The following is an 18,803-nucleotide window of genomic DNA, read 5'->3' as shown; positions in this document are numbered from 1 at the left end:
GAGAGAGAGAGAGAGTGTGTGTGTGTGTGTGTGTGTGTGTGTGTGTGTGTGTGTGTGTGTGCGTGTGCGTGTGCGTGTGCGGGGGGGTGGGGGGTGCTCGGGTCCTGATATGCGCACAGTGAGCAACTTTCATAGAAATGAATGGACATTTGAGTGACATAGCAGGACCCGGATGTTGCTGGTTGCGTACTCGAAATCATGACATCATCCCTGGAAAGAGGTGTGTTTGTTTTTTTCAGGCTGCAAACACACATTTTCTAAAAGCAATGTCTAATGTATTTTTGTCTTGCATTCAAAGGTGCTCTAAAAACCTATTGTAAAATGTTCATTCTTATTCCTGATAAAATTAATTGTAAAGAATAAAATCTCAGGATAAAAAATAGATGCACATTGACTACTAATAAAAATACATGTCAACATATTATAAGATAGATTGATAGATAGATAGGTAGATAGATAGATAGATAGATAGATAGATAGATAGATAGATAGATAGATAGATAGATAGATCTATCTAAAAAAAAATAAAAAATGTCAGAAAACCGCGTAGTCTTAAATCCCCTGGGTCATGTATGATCATCGTTTATCAATCAAGGCAAACTAAACAGACTGCACACACTTACTCAATTATTTTGAAAATATCAAACGGAAGTGGCTCTGATACCCGGTAGTTGTACGTTTGTTTTGGTCGGCGCTTGATAGTAAAGCTATTTAAGTAATTATAGGTGTATTGACGTTCAACAGATGGACTGCTGCATTGTGTCTGCTCTGTGGTGTTTAATACCACTTTATTTTCTTCTTCACTTTCTGTGTTTCATCTTCGCGGACGCAGACTTTACTCTGCTGTGGGCGAATCTGACAGGACATGGTCCAGGTGGGCGAGCTATTGTAGTATTATTTAAATTTATCAGTGTATTAGTTTGATTAAGCATAGATTAAACAATTACAATGGCTGTACACTTCGATTAGCAATGTAAACGGTGACAGAAACATTAATATTCAACTGGCTGACGTTTATGTATGATCAATGTTTTTTTTAATTATCTTTATTTATTTTAAATAATACTTACTGTAAATCTGTATACAAAAAGAGAATATCCCAGAAAACATGTACACAACTGTCCTTTTGATGTAGGAAAGGACAAACGGGGGGGGGGGGGGGGGGGGTCAAAGTCTATTTAAGATTTTAAGCATATTACAAGATGTCACCATGAGGAAGTAGAAGCAGTAGAACTAGGAAGTTTGTTTTTAACCTGTGAATTTAGATTTTTGTACGTAAAATGTGGCCATTATAATTAAATTATTTATCAAGTAGACAACATTTTCTGTTCCTGATTTCCCAGCGACCAAGCAATACATGCTTACAGAATGAAACCAAATGTTTAACGTTTGACACGTCTGTATCCACTTTAATACAGAGCCTCATTTTTGTTTGTGCTGCTCACTTTGTTTTATTTAGGCCTACATAAAATAATGTAGTCTTCTCAAACAATTTATTAATGCAATCATTTGGGTATTGGTTGGGCGTTCTTACATACTGATGGAGTGTGCTTCCATAAATGACTTAGTTTTTTTAAGGTGGTCATGGTGAGACAAAGCTCTGTTTAGAGTGGGCCAAAAAACCCACCAGGTTAAAATTATAATACACAAGGTTGAGAGTTGAACATCATCTAAAACACACTCGTAAAATTGTTAGTATTTTTAAATTATCTTGGGTCTGAAGTTGGTGTTTTAGTAAATATTTCATCCTACCACATTTTGTCATTTACACACAGTGTATCAAAAAATATAATTTTGATTTGAGGAAAACTCTGGAATCTTTTCTAGCTGCCTGCGAAGCACCACATGTTGGTTTGATCTATATTAAGAAACTCAGGCTGTCATTGATCAGGCTGATATTTATCATAAATTGTCGATACTTGTCTTTCTTTGTGAATCCAGAAAAAAAACTAAAAGGACTGGTAGTGTGGGTCACTGGAGCTTCCAGTGGTATTGGAGAGGAGCTTGCCTATCAGCTGGCTCGCTGTGGGTCACGTCTCATCCTTTCTGCTCGACGTGAGGATGAGCTAAACAGGGTGAAACAATGCTGTTTAGGTACGATATACAATGGTTCTTATGTAATTCTTTAAGGTTATTGAATGGCTTCCTAATGCAAACCTCCTTAACCTTCATGTTTGTAATCCTCTCAGTGCAGGTGCAGCACTGTGGTATAACACCTAAATCACAATGTGAACCTTTTTTCGATAGGACTGTGTGTTTTGTCTTCTTTTTGTAGTTGGTTTTCTTTCAAACCAACAATTAATTTCCAGCAGTACTTCACCTCACGTTGAAATTATTCATCTACTTTTCCTTTTTTTTCTCAAGAGCACTCTGACCTCAAGGATAAAGACATTCTTGTTCTCCCACTGGATTTGTTGGAGAGGACATCGCATGAATTGAAAACCAAAACTGCAATCCAGTACTTTGGACATGTAAGGACACTGCTGCTGATCTATCTATATTTCTACACTTTCCTGACTTACATGACATTGAATGACATGGTTTCTATGACTCAGCAAAAAATCTCTGACCAGCTACGAAAAAAGTATGATTTAAAGCATGCTTCAACGTGTCTTTTCAGATTGACATCCTCATTAACAATGGTGGCAGAAGCCAGCGCTCTCTGTGCACGGAGACCACAGTTGATGTGTTTCAGGCTTTGATGGACCTCAACTTTCTGGGTACAGTCTCTGTCACAAAGCAGGTGCTGCCCTACATGACTCAGCAAGGCACGGGGAGCATTGTGACTGTCAGTAGTATTGTTGGCATTGCTGGAGCGCCCCTGTCAACAGGATACTCTGCCAGCAAACATGCTCTTCAGGTAAAGAGAATACAGATTACCACTAACATGCCCAACCCCTTTTTCACATTATTTTCTTTTGTCTGACAGTGTTTGTGGATAAATTGTTAAGTATTAAATACCTTGAGGTGAACTTCTATATGTTAATGCCTCCCTAACGTCTCATTAGTTTTAATTCTGGAATATATAGTTTGTTACAAATGATCAGTGATCCTGGCTTTTACAAACATTGATGCTGATTGTGACTTTATTGTCTGTAGGGCTTCTTTAATTCCTTGAGGAGCGAGCTGACTGAATTTCCAAACATACTCATCAGCACAGTGTTACCAGGGCCTGTCCAATCACAGATTGTCCAAAATGCTTTCACAGAGGAAGTGAACAAGGTAATGCCTGTTATAAGTTGTCGAGCTATTAGTTTTGAAAATTAAAAAAAAAAAACACCTGCAATTGTGTGTTGTAATTTGATTGTAGCTCTATCAGTATGGTTGTGTCAGTAACCATTGTGTCCATCCTGTCATCCTTTAGCCTGTTGCCTCAGCTGGTAGTCAGGAACACAAGATGCCAACAAGTCGCTGTGTGCGTTTAATGCTGGTGGGAATTTCCAATGGTGTCAAAGAAATGTGGATTGCACAGCAGCCCTTCCTTTTGTTTTACTATGGCTGGCAGTATGCTCCCACATTTGCCTGGTTCTTCACAAACTTGCTGGGACGAAAAAGGGTGCAGAATTTTAAAGCTGGTCTGGTAGGTATAAAATCTCATTTTATGTCTCAGGTTATTGTGTTGCATAGTCAATCTAAGCACTGGTTAGTGTCATCGGGGCTGAGAAAATCAAATATCATGATGATTTTTGGCCCAATAGCTTTATTGATAATGAAAATATTTTGGTTATGATTTCTGTGTAATCCCCTGTACCACAGCAGTATAAGGGTTTTAACACGTTTAAATCATACATAATATTTGAAGACCTAAACATATTCATAAAGATAAACTTTAGTCATAGGTAGGGGTGAGGGGACATAAATCAAGATTCTTATCTTCTGAGATTTAAAATAAATAGATTCATAACTTCTAAAAGTATTTTTTTGGCTTATCAGCCATTCCCTGTTTAATGATTAGGCTAGCTATTTAACTCAGAAAGAAATTCAGCCAGTACAACAGATGACTGGAGTAGGTTGAAGGATGTGTTAAATTAAAAGTAGACTTTGAATCATGAATCATTTTGAATTGAAAACAGATTCTCAATCGAATGGTGAAGACTTCCAAAGTTTCCCAGCCCTACTCATAGGTGCTCACATGTGATGAGATATCTTTTCTGTTGGAGCTCAGACTCTTATAATGTAAAAGAAAATACTTAAATACAGAACTTCTTTTAACAGCTTTGGGGTTCTCAGCTGTTATTGACCTTGTTTTGATCTTGCAAGAAGACGACAGTAAGCAGGGAATGAAAGTGAACAGGACCTCTCCCCTGCGGTACAGACTGACTAACACTGTGTCTGTTGGCCTCTGCTGGGCAGTGACAGCTAAGGGCCACAAAGAAAGGTCATGTTCCAACTGACGGGACACTGGAGCGTCAGTTTAGTAAGGTCTGTGAAGAATGCTTTTGAGATGATAAATAAACTGCCAACCGAAGCCGAAACAACTTGAGATCTACACAGTATCCTTTAACAGTGAAGTCACTCAGGTTAGGGTCATTTCAGGGAAAGGCACCTTGTGGACACCACACAAGTACTGTGGATTAAAAATATAAATAACCTGGAGAGAGCTTTTTTGATTTCATGCACAGTAGCCAAAGATCAGTTCTAACAGTACACCTTTTTCTTCCTAGGATGCAGACACTGCGTACTTCACAAAGCCCAAGACTTCCTGAGTCACTACCATAAGAGGAAAAAGGTTTAATACAGGTAGTATGGATGAGTCATCCTGCCAATGTAGAGGTCTTTACTTTCTAGGAGAACATTAAATATCTGCTCTACTTCCAAAGCGCGACGGGGTTGGAGGAAAGATGTATATTTTCAGGGGTTTCATCACAAATGAGAAGTACATCTGTTATTTTTCCCGTTTTGTAATGGATGCATTCAGACGATAATGGTGCGAGCTGCCTACATCAATGTGTAACTAGCGCTTTGGACTTCACCTACACTGTAAACATCTGGATTCATTTTTGTTTACATGGCAAGTAAATAAAATATATATATCAAATCAGCTTCTGTCAAGCAGTTTTATTAGAAGTATATACAGTTCCACATATAAAATCAATGATATGTACAAGAGACTATGGACAAAATCATCTAACGTTTCATATTTAGTTGTAAACAAGTGAATTGTAAACATAAGAGTACTAAACACGTTACACACACAGCAAGACATACGCAAGGCACATCATTGATATCAAAACATTAAAATTATTCTCCTGTGTTTTTGACATTGGAGGGATATCACCTGAAAAATGTGAAATCTTAAAAGCATGATAAAACCAGAGGTATACAGAAGGTGCCTTTTCTTTTAAGCACAAACATCAATAAACAAACCATAAAACATGGGTGCTCTTTCAAAATACAAATGGGAATTCTTTTCAATGTGCTGCTCTTGGAGGTAGTCCACATTTCCAGTCAAAGTCTGATAACTTATACAAGAGTGCAGTGGTGATGCCACTGCTTCGCCCTCTAAGCACTTTAAAAAAAAAGTCCAAATTTAAGTGAAAATAAGAAAAAGAACAAAGATGTCTTTCATACAGACACTAATCTTCTAGAGTCATGTGACTCAAGATTGAACAAGTAAAGTTCAAAAGTTGATTTAAGCTTTCTCTTGACTTTGATATTGTTTCCAAAAGTATCTTCAAAAGAACCATTGCCTGGTCATTCTGGTCAGCAGCGAGAGCAGAAGTAGCCCCCGGTCAGAGGCAGGGGAAGTGAAGCGGCGCTGAGGAGTAAATGGGGTACCCTAGAGGGGGATCCGCTGCCTGAACAGTAAGGTTCCTTAACATGAAGGGATGAGCCTGAATGCTGTAACGCTCCTCGTCATCATTAGTAGCATACAAGAGCTCCCAGGAAAGGTTGGCCCACTGTCCTCGTACGCCCTCCCCATTCAGACGGCCTAAATGCACCAGCTGCTCCTGCAGGGAGAGGATTCGCCCAGTGTAGGTACCCTGTGGGAAAAAGTCAAATTCACAACATACGTTTTACTGGGATTTGCTCTTCCACTGATTGTACTTTTTAAATAACCTCCGATTGAATTCGCTGAAAACATATCCAGCAGGTAAGGTAAAACACTGACAGATTTACTTTCATATAATGTAGCTTTGACAGAATGTAAACAAGGACTGGTGTGTCATTACCATAGCAAGGTCGTGTCCTAGAGAGAATAAGAAGGGTTTCTCTTGGAGGACGCTGTCGTGCCAGCCTTTCTCCGTCACCAAGCCAATGTACCAATCAGTTTCATATTCCTCCAGTGCACTGAACAATTCCTCTGAGGACTCCACCGGTCCCAGACTTGCTTGATCAAACAGTAGCTTAAAACTGAACCTAAAGGGAACAGACAAACATGGAGACCGAGTTTAATTAAATGAAATTTCTTCTGGCATAAACTCACTTTAGCGATGAGACTTACCACAACATAAAAAGATGTACATTTTTAAAAACTGTAAATTTTACCTGAAAGCACGAAGAGCGAGCTGGTAAAGTTCTTTACTTGAGGAGAGCCAGTTGAGTCCTTCCGTCCACGGTATGTCTCCACAGTAGAGTCTATAGACATAACTAGGACTGGTGAAAGAAGACTCCGCCCCCAGTGAGATAAGACACGACAGTGCGACCTGTGCATGCAGCTCTTTCAAGGTTTCATCCTCCTTCAGGGCCTTGGTCATGTCCTCTGAGGTCTCGCCTTGCACAGTGGGCCCAAAGCGACCCAAGGTGAAGCGAAACCAGTCCTCAGGAAACAAAGGCTTGAGCTGCAGCAAGCGGGACGGTAGTAAGGGTGCTGTCCTCCACCCTATCGGTAGGTTGAACACCTCCGACTGGGGGCAGCTGAAGTTCAGCTGAGGGAGAGAGGCCGGACTCTCTCTGAAAACTTCTGGGTTCCGGCCTTTGTCCACAGCTGGCAACCCGATGCCCAGACCTAGAGGCTGCAGTGGCTGCAGGGCAGAGAGAGCCATGTTTTCAAAGAGACTGTCTATCTCCACAGACCCCGGCAGGGACGTCCCTGTCTGCAGCACTGTGTGTCCAGGCTGGATCTCTGCAGTCACTAACGCCACTGTCCGCCTGGCTGGTTGAGGTCCAAACAAGTCGTCCTCGTCAGACCAATCGCCAAAGGAGGTCAAACTGGAGCTGTCCTGTCTGAACCTGAGAGACGAAACATTAGATTCCGCCATGACAACCTCAGGTGGCTGGTTACAAGTGGTCTGGGCCATCTGGGAGGACTGGGACTTCCTGCCTCCAACCACTGGCCCTTCGTCACTGCTCCACAGAAATCCTTTATGTTTCTGCACACAGTGTCGGAGGAGCAACCAGACCAGAGCTTTAAGAAAATCATCCTGAAGTTTCCTCAAGTTGTCATGAGAGTCGATGATACCGGAGAGCACATTTCGAGCATCAGAGTAGACCCGAACTGCAAGAGCAGCACAAGGTGTGAGGACGTTCCCCCAGTGCAGGTTAAAGCCCTGGGTGAACCCCAGCCGCTCAGGCCGCTCAAAAGCGGCCTCGAACACCTCATCGACTCTTCGTGCTTCCACTGTGTGACAGGATGTCTCCTGCAGCTCCAGACCCTGAAAAAAATGAAGGATTAAATGTTGTTAAAAATAAATGCTCATGTGGAGGACCTGAAGAGACTTAATGTTGTGCCTACAATCAGAACAGTTAAGAATGATCTCGAGAGACGGCATGACCTCCCCTGTCTCCTGGACGGGCAGAATCAGTCTCATAAAGATGAACATTCTCCCCGGGTTGTTTTATCCTATGCAGATGTTAGCATTATGGTTACCAAAGACGGTTATCTTTGATCTAGAAAGGGTCTTGATAAGTTCCAATTCTGGTCGAGGTGGTGATAATGTATTTCCTGAATATGCTTTTCGTATTTACAGTTTATATTTAATCATTGTGTGTATTAATAAGCTCTTCTTTGTTTAGCTTTTTGAATAAACACCATGTACCATTTGTACAAAAATGTTGCTCGAAATAAAATTGTTAAATATTTGCTCGCACGCACGCACGCACACACAACCATTACCTTTATGTTGACTGTACAGTAACCGTATCCTCTCTCCAGGATCATTATCCAAACCATTCGGTCCTGAAAGCGGCCAAGAAAATGAGAGCCGGGGGCTAAAGAGCCTAAAGAGGGAGGAAAAACAATAAACAGATGTGATCTTTAAATTGATAGTGAAATATAGCGATAGTGAAAACACTATATATACACATCATGTAACACACGTCAGTACGAGACTTTTGATGCACATCTTTTTCATTTTGCATCAGCTGTGCGTCCCTGTGCCGACGATGTGACTAACACAGCCTCTGCATGTTATGCAGGGAGACGTTCACCATCACAGTCGCACAGGAAGATCATGATGCGGTTTTAACTGCCTGACTGCACAGAGATGTAAATATTGAATTTCTCTTGACCTCAGCTTTCCATTCATCTCTAAAACCTCCTTTCAAGGAATTGTGGCCGGATTTCTCGATTTATGGATGGCAGATTATTCCAACACAGATGGACAGCGACATCAAGGTGATGGAGCCTTTTGTTTTAAGTTGACGAGAGCTAGCTTGGTTCTAGATTGATGTCATGTCCCATAACGGTGTCTCAGAATAGTCCCTGCCGCTATCTCATGATGGGAAGTGACACGCTGGGCAAACTGCGTCCCTGCTCACCGCTTTCCCAGTGTGAGTCGAGCAGAGCGAGGCTACAAACTGCCATCATAAGACTGGGAGCATCAACCTTACAAGCACTTACCTGAATTATACATTACAACTAAAGCACAACAACAGGAAAAAGATAAAACCAACAAAACAAAGATCAAGTGATGACATCACTTCAGCAGATTTATACAGTTTTAAATCACCAATCCATAAATAATGATTCACCACCACCACTTTTTTTTTCTCTTCCCCCCCTCTTGTTCGAGTGCAGAACAAAATCCTTGCAGTGGCTCCGTTAGGCCTAAGAGTATTACGCGGTTAATGGTGCAGAAACATTTGGATGTAATGAATACAGATCAGAGCAATTTTTTTTGGGTCACTTCACAGGAAGCTTAACTGGATCATACGAGCTCACATTACTGCCAGCGATTCTGAAGAGCTGCTCACAACAACGCTCCCCTTACAATTAAAGCATATGAGGGGATGGTTCAGTGCTCTTTGGTCTGCGTTCAGACACTACTTGACCTGCACGAGAGTTCATGTGTCATGTGTACTTATGCGCACTGTAAATTACCAGTATCAAACAACAAAGAGAGAAACCGCTAGATTCCTAAAACAAACTATTTGAACAGGGAATTTAATATTTGAAATGTATAATTAATTTTACATTCAGATGTCACTATAATAAATTTAGAATTACTGTCTGAAAACGTTCTAATTTTAATTCAAAGCTACAGCAGGCAACATTATTTCATTGTAACTTTTGTTAAAATCGACATTGTTGATCATTGCATTCTATATTGAAGTGTTCCTTTAAATAAATGAGTGACTGAACAAACTATGTATTTAGGTGTCTTTCTTCTTCTTTTTTTATAATCATCCGGTCTGAATCCAAAAGCTAATCAGAGCTAACTTGTTCTTCCCATAATGAGTCTATAACAGCAACTGGCTTCAAACTTGTATTGTCTGGCTTTCATGTGTGTCGTGTGGTCAAAATGTGACACAACAGCTGAGTGTAACACACAGTTTGAGTGACGGCGGTTGTCTTGCATGTTTAAGACATCATTTTGATGATAGGAGGTTTTCCATTCGCGGTGGTTATCGCAAAAATTATTCTATTTGTTATCATCAAACAACACCAAACATCTGAATAAATAAACATGACTCATTCGGTGGTCTAATAAGACATGTTTGATTTCTTTAACAGTTAATACAACTCTTAGCAACCTTTTTAGTAGCAGCCTTGGATTGAAATTTACGATTATACTGACAATGAACATTTAAAGAGCTTACTCAAATATGCAGTTCCTATGAATGCTAAACTAAAAAGAAAACAATGCTGACTTGTACCAGTTGAGAAAGATTAAAAAACAAAAAAAGGAGGAAGAACATTTATAAGAATGAAAAATATTACTTGACTGTGTGTAGACTACTGACCCAGTGAACCTCTTGCAAATGCCATCCTCAGAGCAGAGGCCAGACTCCCACTCATCTGCTGATAGAAGATTGAGTCCGGGCAGGGACAGGCGGTACCTACGGGGCCTGGCCAACTGCGCTGAGGCCTTGGGAACCCAACCAGGAAGATGGGCAGGGTGAAGAGAGGCAGCAGAGGGGCAGAGAGCAGGGCAGAGAGGGCCACCACGGCCAGCAGCAGAGGGCACAGGGAGGCGTTCAGAGCCAAGAGAGTCCCGGCAGACTGACGACGCTGCTTCTTCTCTGTCCATGATGTCACCAACACAGTCAGGCTGAACTTTAGCTTGGCTAGGAACTGGGTCAGTCTGTCAAACAGGAGGCCCACCTGCAAACACGAAGAGCACTGATTTATCTAACCAGCATCAGCTGATGTCAGTGTAAGTTACAGCTGGGTTTAGTGATTGTATGTCTGATTCAGTGTTTACTTTATGGACTTTAAGTTATTTTTTCATTTAAAATTCCTTCAAACCAATCCAAAAATGTCAGACAATTCACAGCAGCGTTATTGTAGACCCTCAGTGGCCACTTTGTGCAATGCGTCACATTCAAATTTAATTATATGTCAACTGTCCAACACAAGTAGTACAGCATCTCAGGAACACATTTTATATACAGTACATTATAATGTACACATACTGTATATGTGTATAGTTGTATTCCTGAAGAGGCACTGACATGAATATATAGTTTTATTAAAAACTTAGTTAAGTAAGTGTCACTGTCCAGGTCAACTTCAAGATAGCCACATTATGGTACGGTACATAGGTTTCTCTGACATGTATCACTTGGGTCAGGAGAGTATGTTTCCTATACAATCTTAATATATCAGTGTGTAGTTCTCAGGAAAAAAAAAAGAATCACCAGAAGAAGTTGAACTCCAGTGCCAAGGTGGTCCCACCCATGCAACATGTTGTTTCCAGCTATAAGCCGCACTAAGATCACCACCACCATTTGCAGCAAAGCATCCTCTGAACTCTGCCACACCTGCACAGATGAGTAAACACAGTGATGAGCTTTACAGGACATAAAAAAATAAACTATGTATGTATGAAACATACTTAATTGTCTTTAATTCTCAATTACCCATCAAGCAAAAATCCCATAGCTCTGTTCGTCTTGTGTTAAACTGGACTTAACTATCACTTGTTATTTCTTTGTTGTTCTTGTCTGTTACTTTCTCATGCTTTGTTTTCTACTATCTGCAATGTTCAGGACTTTGGATCAACTATGTTGTGTTTAAAGTGCTATAAAATTAACAATGAGTTGATGTGACTTTATTGTTGTCATAAATGAGCTATGATAAGTGCTGGTTACAATTAGAATATGGCTAAAGTTGCTTTAAACAAGTCTTCATTTACTCATTGTGAAAATGACTCTCTCTGCACGTTATGTCCACTTTGATATTTAGATTTGAGACAAGAGTGAGTGTAAGCATACCACTCTAAATGCTCGAGTGAATCCCACACTGAGAGAAACCCTGTGGAGCAGCTGCAGAGATTTGTCCATAGAGAGGAAAGCAATCATTGCAAACGGAGAAACTGTAAAGAAAAACATAGGTCCAAATGTCATTCATGTCAATGAAAGGTGTTCAGAATGAAAAAGATCAGTGTTGGAACACACATAACAAACTCACCAAAATAAAGAAGGGCTCTTCTGATTGCTGCAGCAACATACAGCCCTCTGCTCCTCTGCTTGAAAGTCTGCACACTGGACATGCCTTTAGGGTACAAGGGATTGAGGAACACCCCTCCAAATACATAGGCCCCCTGGATCTCTCTTAGAACCCAACAGAGGCAGAAGAGTACGAGGAGGAGGTAGCTGACAGGAGCCTGGGGTCCTGTACCAAAGCTCTGGGACTGAACTGAGCCGAGGAAGTGATGCAACAGCCCTCCCTCTGCCATAGACACCAGTAGCAGGCTCAAATAGAGCAGCAGCTCCCTGCAGCCCAGTTTCCAGCCAAAGGAACAGGGAGGAGGAGGTGGTGACCCCCCTCTGCGAAATCCACGATCCCCAAAGGCAGCCCTGGGCCCTCTACAGAGAGTGCCAACCTGGCTGAGGTCCAGGCTCAGTAGAAATCCCATAGAGATGCAGAAGAGAACCACACCCAGAGTAGACGGGATGAAGTAATTGCACACAGCGACACCCGAGGATACACCAAACATCAAGAGCAGCCTGTGGGACAAAGTGCACACAAAACGTCACAGGCTGCTGTCACACTTGTCATTTCAATAGAGCTATTAGTATCTGATGAGGACTGGTTCCCTCATGACATGATCAGGATGTGAATAAACATAAACATTGACTCACTGCTTCAGATCTGATGTTAAAGTTTTCAGGCTCACAATTCGGATTAGATTTTCATGTAGTCTTATTATTGTGGGTTAAGGCAACGTATGTAGGTAAAATCTTTATTAAACAACAAACTCTTTATGCTACACAGTATAAAATAGAATACAATACCATTGTGTCACTCTTCTGATGAAAGGTAAGGTTGAAGTATGTTCTTTGTACCTGAGGTTGCTGGACATGGGCGAGCCTCCTAAGCCGAACACAAGAGCCTGCTCCATTCCCCAGAGGAGCAGGGCGTCCAGGGGAGGCAGTATACCAAGCGCCCACAGCAGAGGTAGAAAAAGAAACAGCACATGGAGGATCTGACTTGCCAGCTGGAGTTCAGGGATAGGGCCTGCAAACCTACAACAGAGCAAGACACTATGATTAATCATGATAGAAAGTAATCACACTTACACTTGTGTGACAGCTCATTGTGTTATTGTTACTAACCTTTCAGCTAGGTCCACACCAATGAAGATGAATATGTAGAGGGGCCGGGTGAGTGGGGTGACCTCATAAGTGTCCTGGGCTTGGAAAGTAGCCGTTTCTGTGGCTGTATTTACAATGAGCGAGTACTCGGCTATACAAAGAGTGACCCAACTCAGGACAAAGATGACCAAGGATACAGCAATGCTGCCATAGAGAGCTGTCAGTCTGCCAGGGAACACGTACCATGTCCCAAAGCCACAGAGCACTCCTGCAAGCACTGTGTGCAGAACCACATTCAGCCCAAACCTCTTCCCTGGGGCAATGAATCGGACTGTCTCAGTGCTGACACAGTGGGTGAATTCCACTTCCTCTTCATCCACCAGGATGTTGGGGGCACCAAGTCTCTCCACTGTTCCACTCCTTCTGGCAGCATACAACGCCAGGGCCTGGACACCTGCTGCAGCCCCGAACATAAGCAAACCAGAGAGCACTGTGGCATGGAGCTCCTGAAGCAGCTGCAGCTGGCAGAGCAGAGTACAGATGCCCCCAAAAAGCCATGGTGTAAGGAACAGGACGGCCTGATTGACGTAAACATATGGTGGGGCACAGTAGCCCAACTTGAAGCGTGGACCCCCCAACACTGTCTGGGGGAATCGCTTCCAGAAGAACTCCTGCTTGTACTCATTAAGAAGGGGCACATCTGGCCCCATTCTGACCATTCCTAAAGGACTGGCAGGTCATCTCCACACAGCTGAAGGAGGGTGTCCATTCATCGTCCCATATGCAGGGCAGCTGTCTGCAAGGAAGCACAAGAGCACTTAGTTAATACTGCAGGACAATGCATTTATTAATACAAACTACAACTGTTATTGTCAATAAACAGTTGTTCCAGTCTGAGCCGGTTATTTAGTATGAGTAGTATTACACAAACACAGGTTTAAAATCACAATAGGTTGTCTATTTTGCTGCCTTCAATTTAAGGGATTTGAAATTACTGTGAAATTATCCAATCAAACTTCTTCAGGCTTTCATAGCTTATCCATGAAACAGGACCCAATGCATTCACGGGTTAAATTGAATGAAACTAATTGATGAAATTATTCTATTCATGCGCTGATGTTTCTTTAATAAAAATCAATTAAATCATCCGACCTCAAAACAACCAAAGGATAGCAATATCTAAAACAAATCTCCTCTTATATTAATCAATCGTATTGCAATACATTGTCAGGGCTTTCGGAAGCACATCTTACATTACATTTCGATCAAAAGGGATAATTGAATTTCACCTGAATCACAGATATCCTCACAGCAGCTACATCACTGAGTTACCATGAAAACACACCATAGAAACAGTAACATTAGCTTGTAGATGCTATCGTGGACTGAGCTTGTAACTGGACCTACAGACTCGAAATGTACCGAATACAACAACAAAACTGAAGGCCAGGTGTCTCCTGTACCTCTCAATAATCTTTCTTTACCGTAGCCTGTTTTTGTTATTGTTAGCTAGAGACAACAGCAAGTCTTTTCAGCTTTCCAATCCGTTAGCTTGCCGTTACTGACAGGTATATAATGGCATTGAATGGCAGTATGGAAAATTAAAAAACTTACCGTAGACAGCAGGATAGAAAACTGTAGATATGCTTCGAGAAATACTTGGCGATACAGGCAGTTTTATGGGAAAATAGACGAAAATCGCCAGCGTTTACGTTAGCTGTGAGCTAACGACTTCAAAGCCCAAGCAACATCAGTCTGATACACAGACCGATTGTAACCAATAGGAATGAAGACAATAGATGAGCGCGTCCCCTGATTGGCAAGAAACGTATAATCCCGCCCACTACACACCACAACCCCGCCCCTCTGACAACAAAACGGCACACAGACACGAACACAAACATTGGCACATTTTAAAGACAAAAGTATAACCTCTTTCAAAAACACATCTTTGTGTCTTTTGGACGAAAGCATAAGGGCAAATTCTTGTCCGACAATGGGGCCATTTTTGTAGTTTATAGCTGATCTACATGAGATCATCCTTTGTTATTAATCAGAGTGGAAATCCAGGTGTTGCAGCAACACAGAACCAAGATAGCATTATAAAAATTACAATAATAGATACAATAATATAATATAACATATAAAACCTGGCAGACATCGCTGTTTCTGTTGAAATTTGTTGGCAAGTGGTGGCACACCCGAACCATAGTCTGTGTGCACACCTCACAGTGCCACTGTAGACCTATCTCTAATATGAACTTGATAACCTGCAGGACGTGCATGACCTTCAGAAGTGCACTGAGCATCTTTACAAATCTGTCCAGGTGTGTTCATCACATTTGCAAAACACACTGGCTTAATTTATGGGTTACATTCCACATGAGTATTAGTGATTTTGGTGTTAATTGTAATAGCCTACCATTACATTGTTTAAGCAGGTCTGACACTGATGGCCTAGTGGTTGGGAAGGAGGCTATAGGTTGGTTCTCAGTGTCTTTCCATGTATATTTCTCTCACTGATTTCCTACAGTATCCACTATCTTCTGGAAAAAGGACATACAAATGCAAATCATTGATTGTTTAAAAGCAGGCTTTAATTAAACGTTGGCAAAACACAAATGGAGTCAACTGAGAAAGGCACACAGGCTACCACTTCTAAATAACAAAGCTTTTTTTTAACACTCCTAGTTTTCCACTGCACACCTTGTTTTCCACTGCACAATATCAAGACAGACCAATTCAATGCTTTCTAAATAAATCAAATGGCATGATCCAGGAGGATTGTTTATCTGTCTTTTCTTTACATTTTTTTCATACTCTCACTTGCCTGAATCTTTAAATCCTGAATATAATGCGCTTAACCAACCCCAAAAACTGACATAGGATTAGGAATATTAATATTACGTTCCAAATCCTTGTTATTCATACAAAAAAGATTTCAACATAATTAAAGTGATTGTCTTCCTCTCCAAAATGTCAATTTACGATGAATGTAGGAGGGCAAAAAGGAGGCTCATGAAGTGATCAACTAAAAAGGCTGCAATATAAACACAAATACAGACAATAATCTGAAGCCAAGGAGATTAAATTGTTGTTGTGATTCTTTAACAGGGCTAAGGGGATATGGTAGAGCAGGAGGTTCTGCTTCCCTCGTCATCTTGAAAAAGCAATTTCTACTTTGTATAGAGCAAAATAAAACATAACAATAGAAGAGCCCACCACGACAACATGTATTGCACCCTGTAATCCCCCGATAGCACCACTTATTTTAAACCATCTCACCATTTTTGGTGTAGCAACTGGATGAAGGTATCGGCTTGAATTAAGACTTAAGAGTCATTAAAGCAGCAACACAAATGCAAATAGATGATACCAAATTGGCTTCAATCTGCAAATACCAAACAATCTGACGGTTCACTGAAAATTGATTCCTGCAGCATTTACAAAAAGTGGGTATTCGTCTGTTGTTTTATTATTTGTGCCTTGTTTTTGCCGCTTTAAACGCACCATGCTTTGTGTGATTGAAATAATATGAGAAATGACGTGCAGTCAATAATGTGAAAAATCACATTCAAGATCAGAAATAAATAGCAGTTAAAATGTAATGTTTTACCGAGATGTGCTCTCATACAAAATGTCTGTACAAAATAAAAGCATTTACCTATTCACTCTAATTGTCACTCTCAGAACATTCTTTTATCTATGTTTTCCTATTCTCTTTTTAATCCTGGGAGCCTCAAAGGAAACAACTTAAAGGAAAATGACAGGCGACAACAACAACTGCATAACAGATTTTGAGAGAAGCAATATGCCAAGATTGTTTTTCAAAAGAGGATGTATTTGTGGCGATGAAAAACAAACTCAAAACATAATATGCTCCTTTTAAAAACAAGATAATTTATGTTTTCATGAGGACCTACAATTTGTCTGCCAGCAGCAGCTAGATGTGGAGAGAACATTTCAGATTTTCAAGAGCAGTTCCAAGTCAAGTATTGGTGTTTATGTAATTGTAACATTTTTTGAAGCACTTCTAAAGTTAATACAGCCTGGTAAATGTTTAATGCATGTGGAGTTTAATACTGTTCATCCAATTCACATACTGCTAAGCACTGCACAACATGCAGCGTTATCTTCAACATCAAACATCAATCAATGTCCCCAACCCTCCCACTTCACACACAGCAACCGACACTAGAACCTGCGTAGATAGCAGAGAAAACATGGTCCATTCAGCAATTATTCACAGAGTCTTGGACTAATGGTGCTCTGAATGCACAGACACAGCAAATGTAGGGAGTTAGTGGACCAGCAGTAATGGCCCCATACAGAGCATGTGTTTTCCTGTGTGTGTGTTGGAGGAGATGGGGCAAAGAACATCATCTATAACTGATTCACAACAAGCAAAAACATGTCTAATTATGAATCCAGGCTACATCTGAAGAAACTAACTCACTTTCCCTCTCCTCTCTCTTGTTTTATCTCTCCTGCCCGAGTGGGGCTCCATATCAGGATGATGAAAACATAACCTGTCACATTCCATCCCATTAAACCAGCTAAGAACCATGTGGTCTGCTCACATGGAGGAGCAAGGAAAGTGAGAGATAGGCAGAGATAGTGGTGCATCTGGGTTCACTCAGAACTGATGAATTATTCACAGTCTTTATGCTGATGTCATTTAAATGTGAAAAATACTGGCATATATGCAAAGAGAAGCATATTGTATGAAATGCAAGGCTGGCTAAAAGCTTACACTACACAGAAATATAACTGCAATAAAAACAGTTACAGTAACTGTACACACATAAAATGTGTAATTATCCTTTGCAATATCTAATGCATTAGAGAGCTCTCACTGAGCCCCCAAATCTGTGCATTAGAGGGTTTTTTTATGTGAGTCCATCAGCTGCCAGTTGATGTCAGGCAGAGCAAGGTAATGACAGTGCACTCACTTGCACGGTCATTAGCCCCGCTTAATGCCGGGAATTAACACAAATTAAGTGAAGTTAAGTACATGCATTAGAGGAGCTTGTTTGGGGAGAGCTTTTAACTTTTGCTGCCTGGATCTGGATGTTCAGCTCAGGATACACAAGCAGGGAACACTGAACTATAGTATACACAAGCATACAGTATATCTAACTTGTGTCTATCTATGGGGCATGTGGTAAATTCATTGAGGACTGGTTTTGCCACATGTAAAGGTAGAGCTAATGGAACTCTAAGGACACCTAGTGGTCATGATAATGCCACTGATCAATAGAGTTTCACATCGGGTTGGTGGAATATCAACAACTAAATATATTGCTACTGAAAGAAATATTCTCTCGAAAAGATTTTCATTGAGAAAAGAAAACGTTTTGATTATGTTTACAGTCTTACAAAAATGTGTCCCATCTTATTTATGTTTTTAATTATGAAGAATGTATTATATATGAAGTAAATGTCCAATCTAAAAATGAACAATTAAAATACAAATGTAAACATTGATGGGTGTACATTTTCTATCTTAACCTTTTTCAATGTTTTATTGTCTAGTAACCAATTTTAAGTCTGAGAATGAAAACGCTTTGAATCACAAAATACATCCTGTATTACGTCCTCCACATGTAAGGCTCAGATTTATGTTTTTATTAACTACAGAACTACTAATTTTAACTGAAAGGAAGACATAGAGGATTATAATCTCATGCTGAGCAGAACTCAGATCATAAATATCAAATGGCGTAGATTCATTTCCAGTTACAACGCATGAGACTTGCCTATTAGTCAAAAACTGTGCTGGGCTTTTCAAAAAGAGGTTAACATGATAAAACTGACAATCTCTGAAATCCATTTGGACCTCTTTCAGGATTACATCTTTATCTGAGCGACCACAGATTATT

At 40.7% G+C, this 18,803-nt stretch overlaps 2 protein-coding genes across 4 annotated transcripts; one reads left to right on the top strand and one right to left on the bottom strand.

Moving 5' to 3' along the window:
• Positions 1-152: 152 nt before the first annotated feature.
• dhrs7 (dehydrogenase/reductase (SDR family) member 7) lies at positions 153-4,706 on the top strand (the record flags this gene model as incomplete). 3 transcript variants are annotated; one of them, XM_079370143.1, is made up of 8 exons in its annotated part: positions 168-220; positions 833-874; positions 1,942-2,094; positions 2,365-2,471; positions 2,621-2,860; positions 3,100-3,222; positions 3,365-3,580; positions 4,665-4,706. In XM_079370143.1, exons 1-8 carry the CDS (start codon positions 199-201, stop codon positions 4,704-4,706), a joined length of 945 nt encoding a protein of 314 aa, XP_079226269.1. In that variant the 5' UTR covers positions 168-198. The 3 variants fall into 3 exon arrangements, with proteins under 3 accessions (XP_079226270.1, XP_079226269.1, XP_079226268.1); XM_079370144.1 differs by lacking the exon at positions 833-874 and having other exon boundaries at positions 153-220; XM_079370142.1 differs by lacking the exon at positions 168-220 and having other exon boundaries at positions 632-874.
• Positions 4,707-5,038: 332 nt separating this feature from the next.
• Positions 5,039-18,069, bottom strand: pcnx4 (pecanex 4). The gene is made up of 11 exons (XM_079370393.1): positions 14,536-18,069; positions 12,943-13,717; positions 12,673-12,852; positions 11,795-12,333; positions 11,599-11,699; positions 11,023-11,145; positions 10,126-10,486; positions 8,057-8,160; positions 6,490-7,595; positions 6,174-6,360; positions 5,039-5,984 (listed from the first exon to the last, which is right to left on the bottom strand). Exons 2-11 carry the CDS (start codon positions 13,638-13,640, stop codon positions 5,733-5,735), a joined length of 3,651 nt encoding a protein of 1,216 aa, XP_079226519.1. The 5' UTR covers positions 13,641-13,717; positions 14,536-18,069; the 3' UTR covers positions 5,039-5,732.
• Positions 18,070-18,803: the final 734 nt, after the last annotated feature.

Source organism: Symphodus melops (genome assembly GCF_947650265.1).
Source record: "Symphodus melops genome assembly, chromosome: 19".
NCBI lineage: Eukaryota > Metazoa > Chordata > Actinopteri > Labriformes > Labridae > Symphodus > Symphodus melops.
This window is presented reverse-complemented; position numbering and strand designations above follow the sequence as displayed.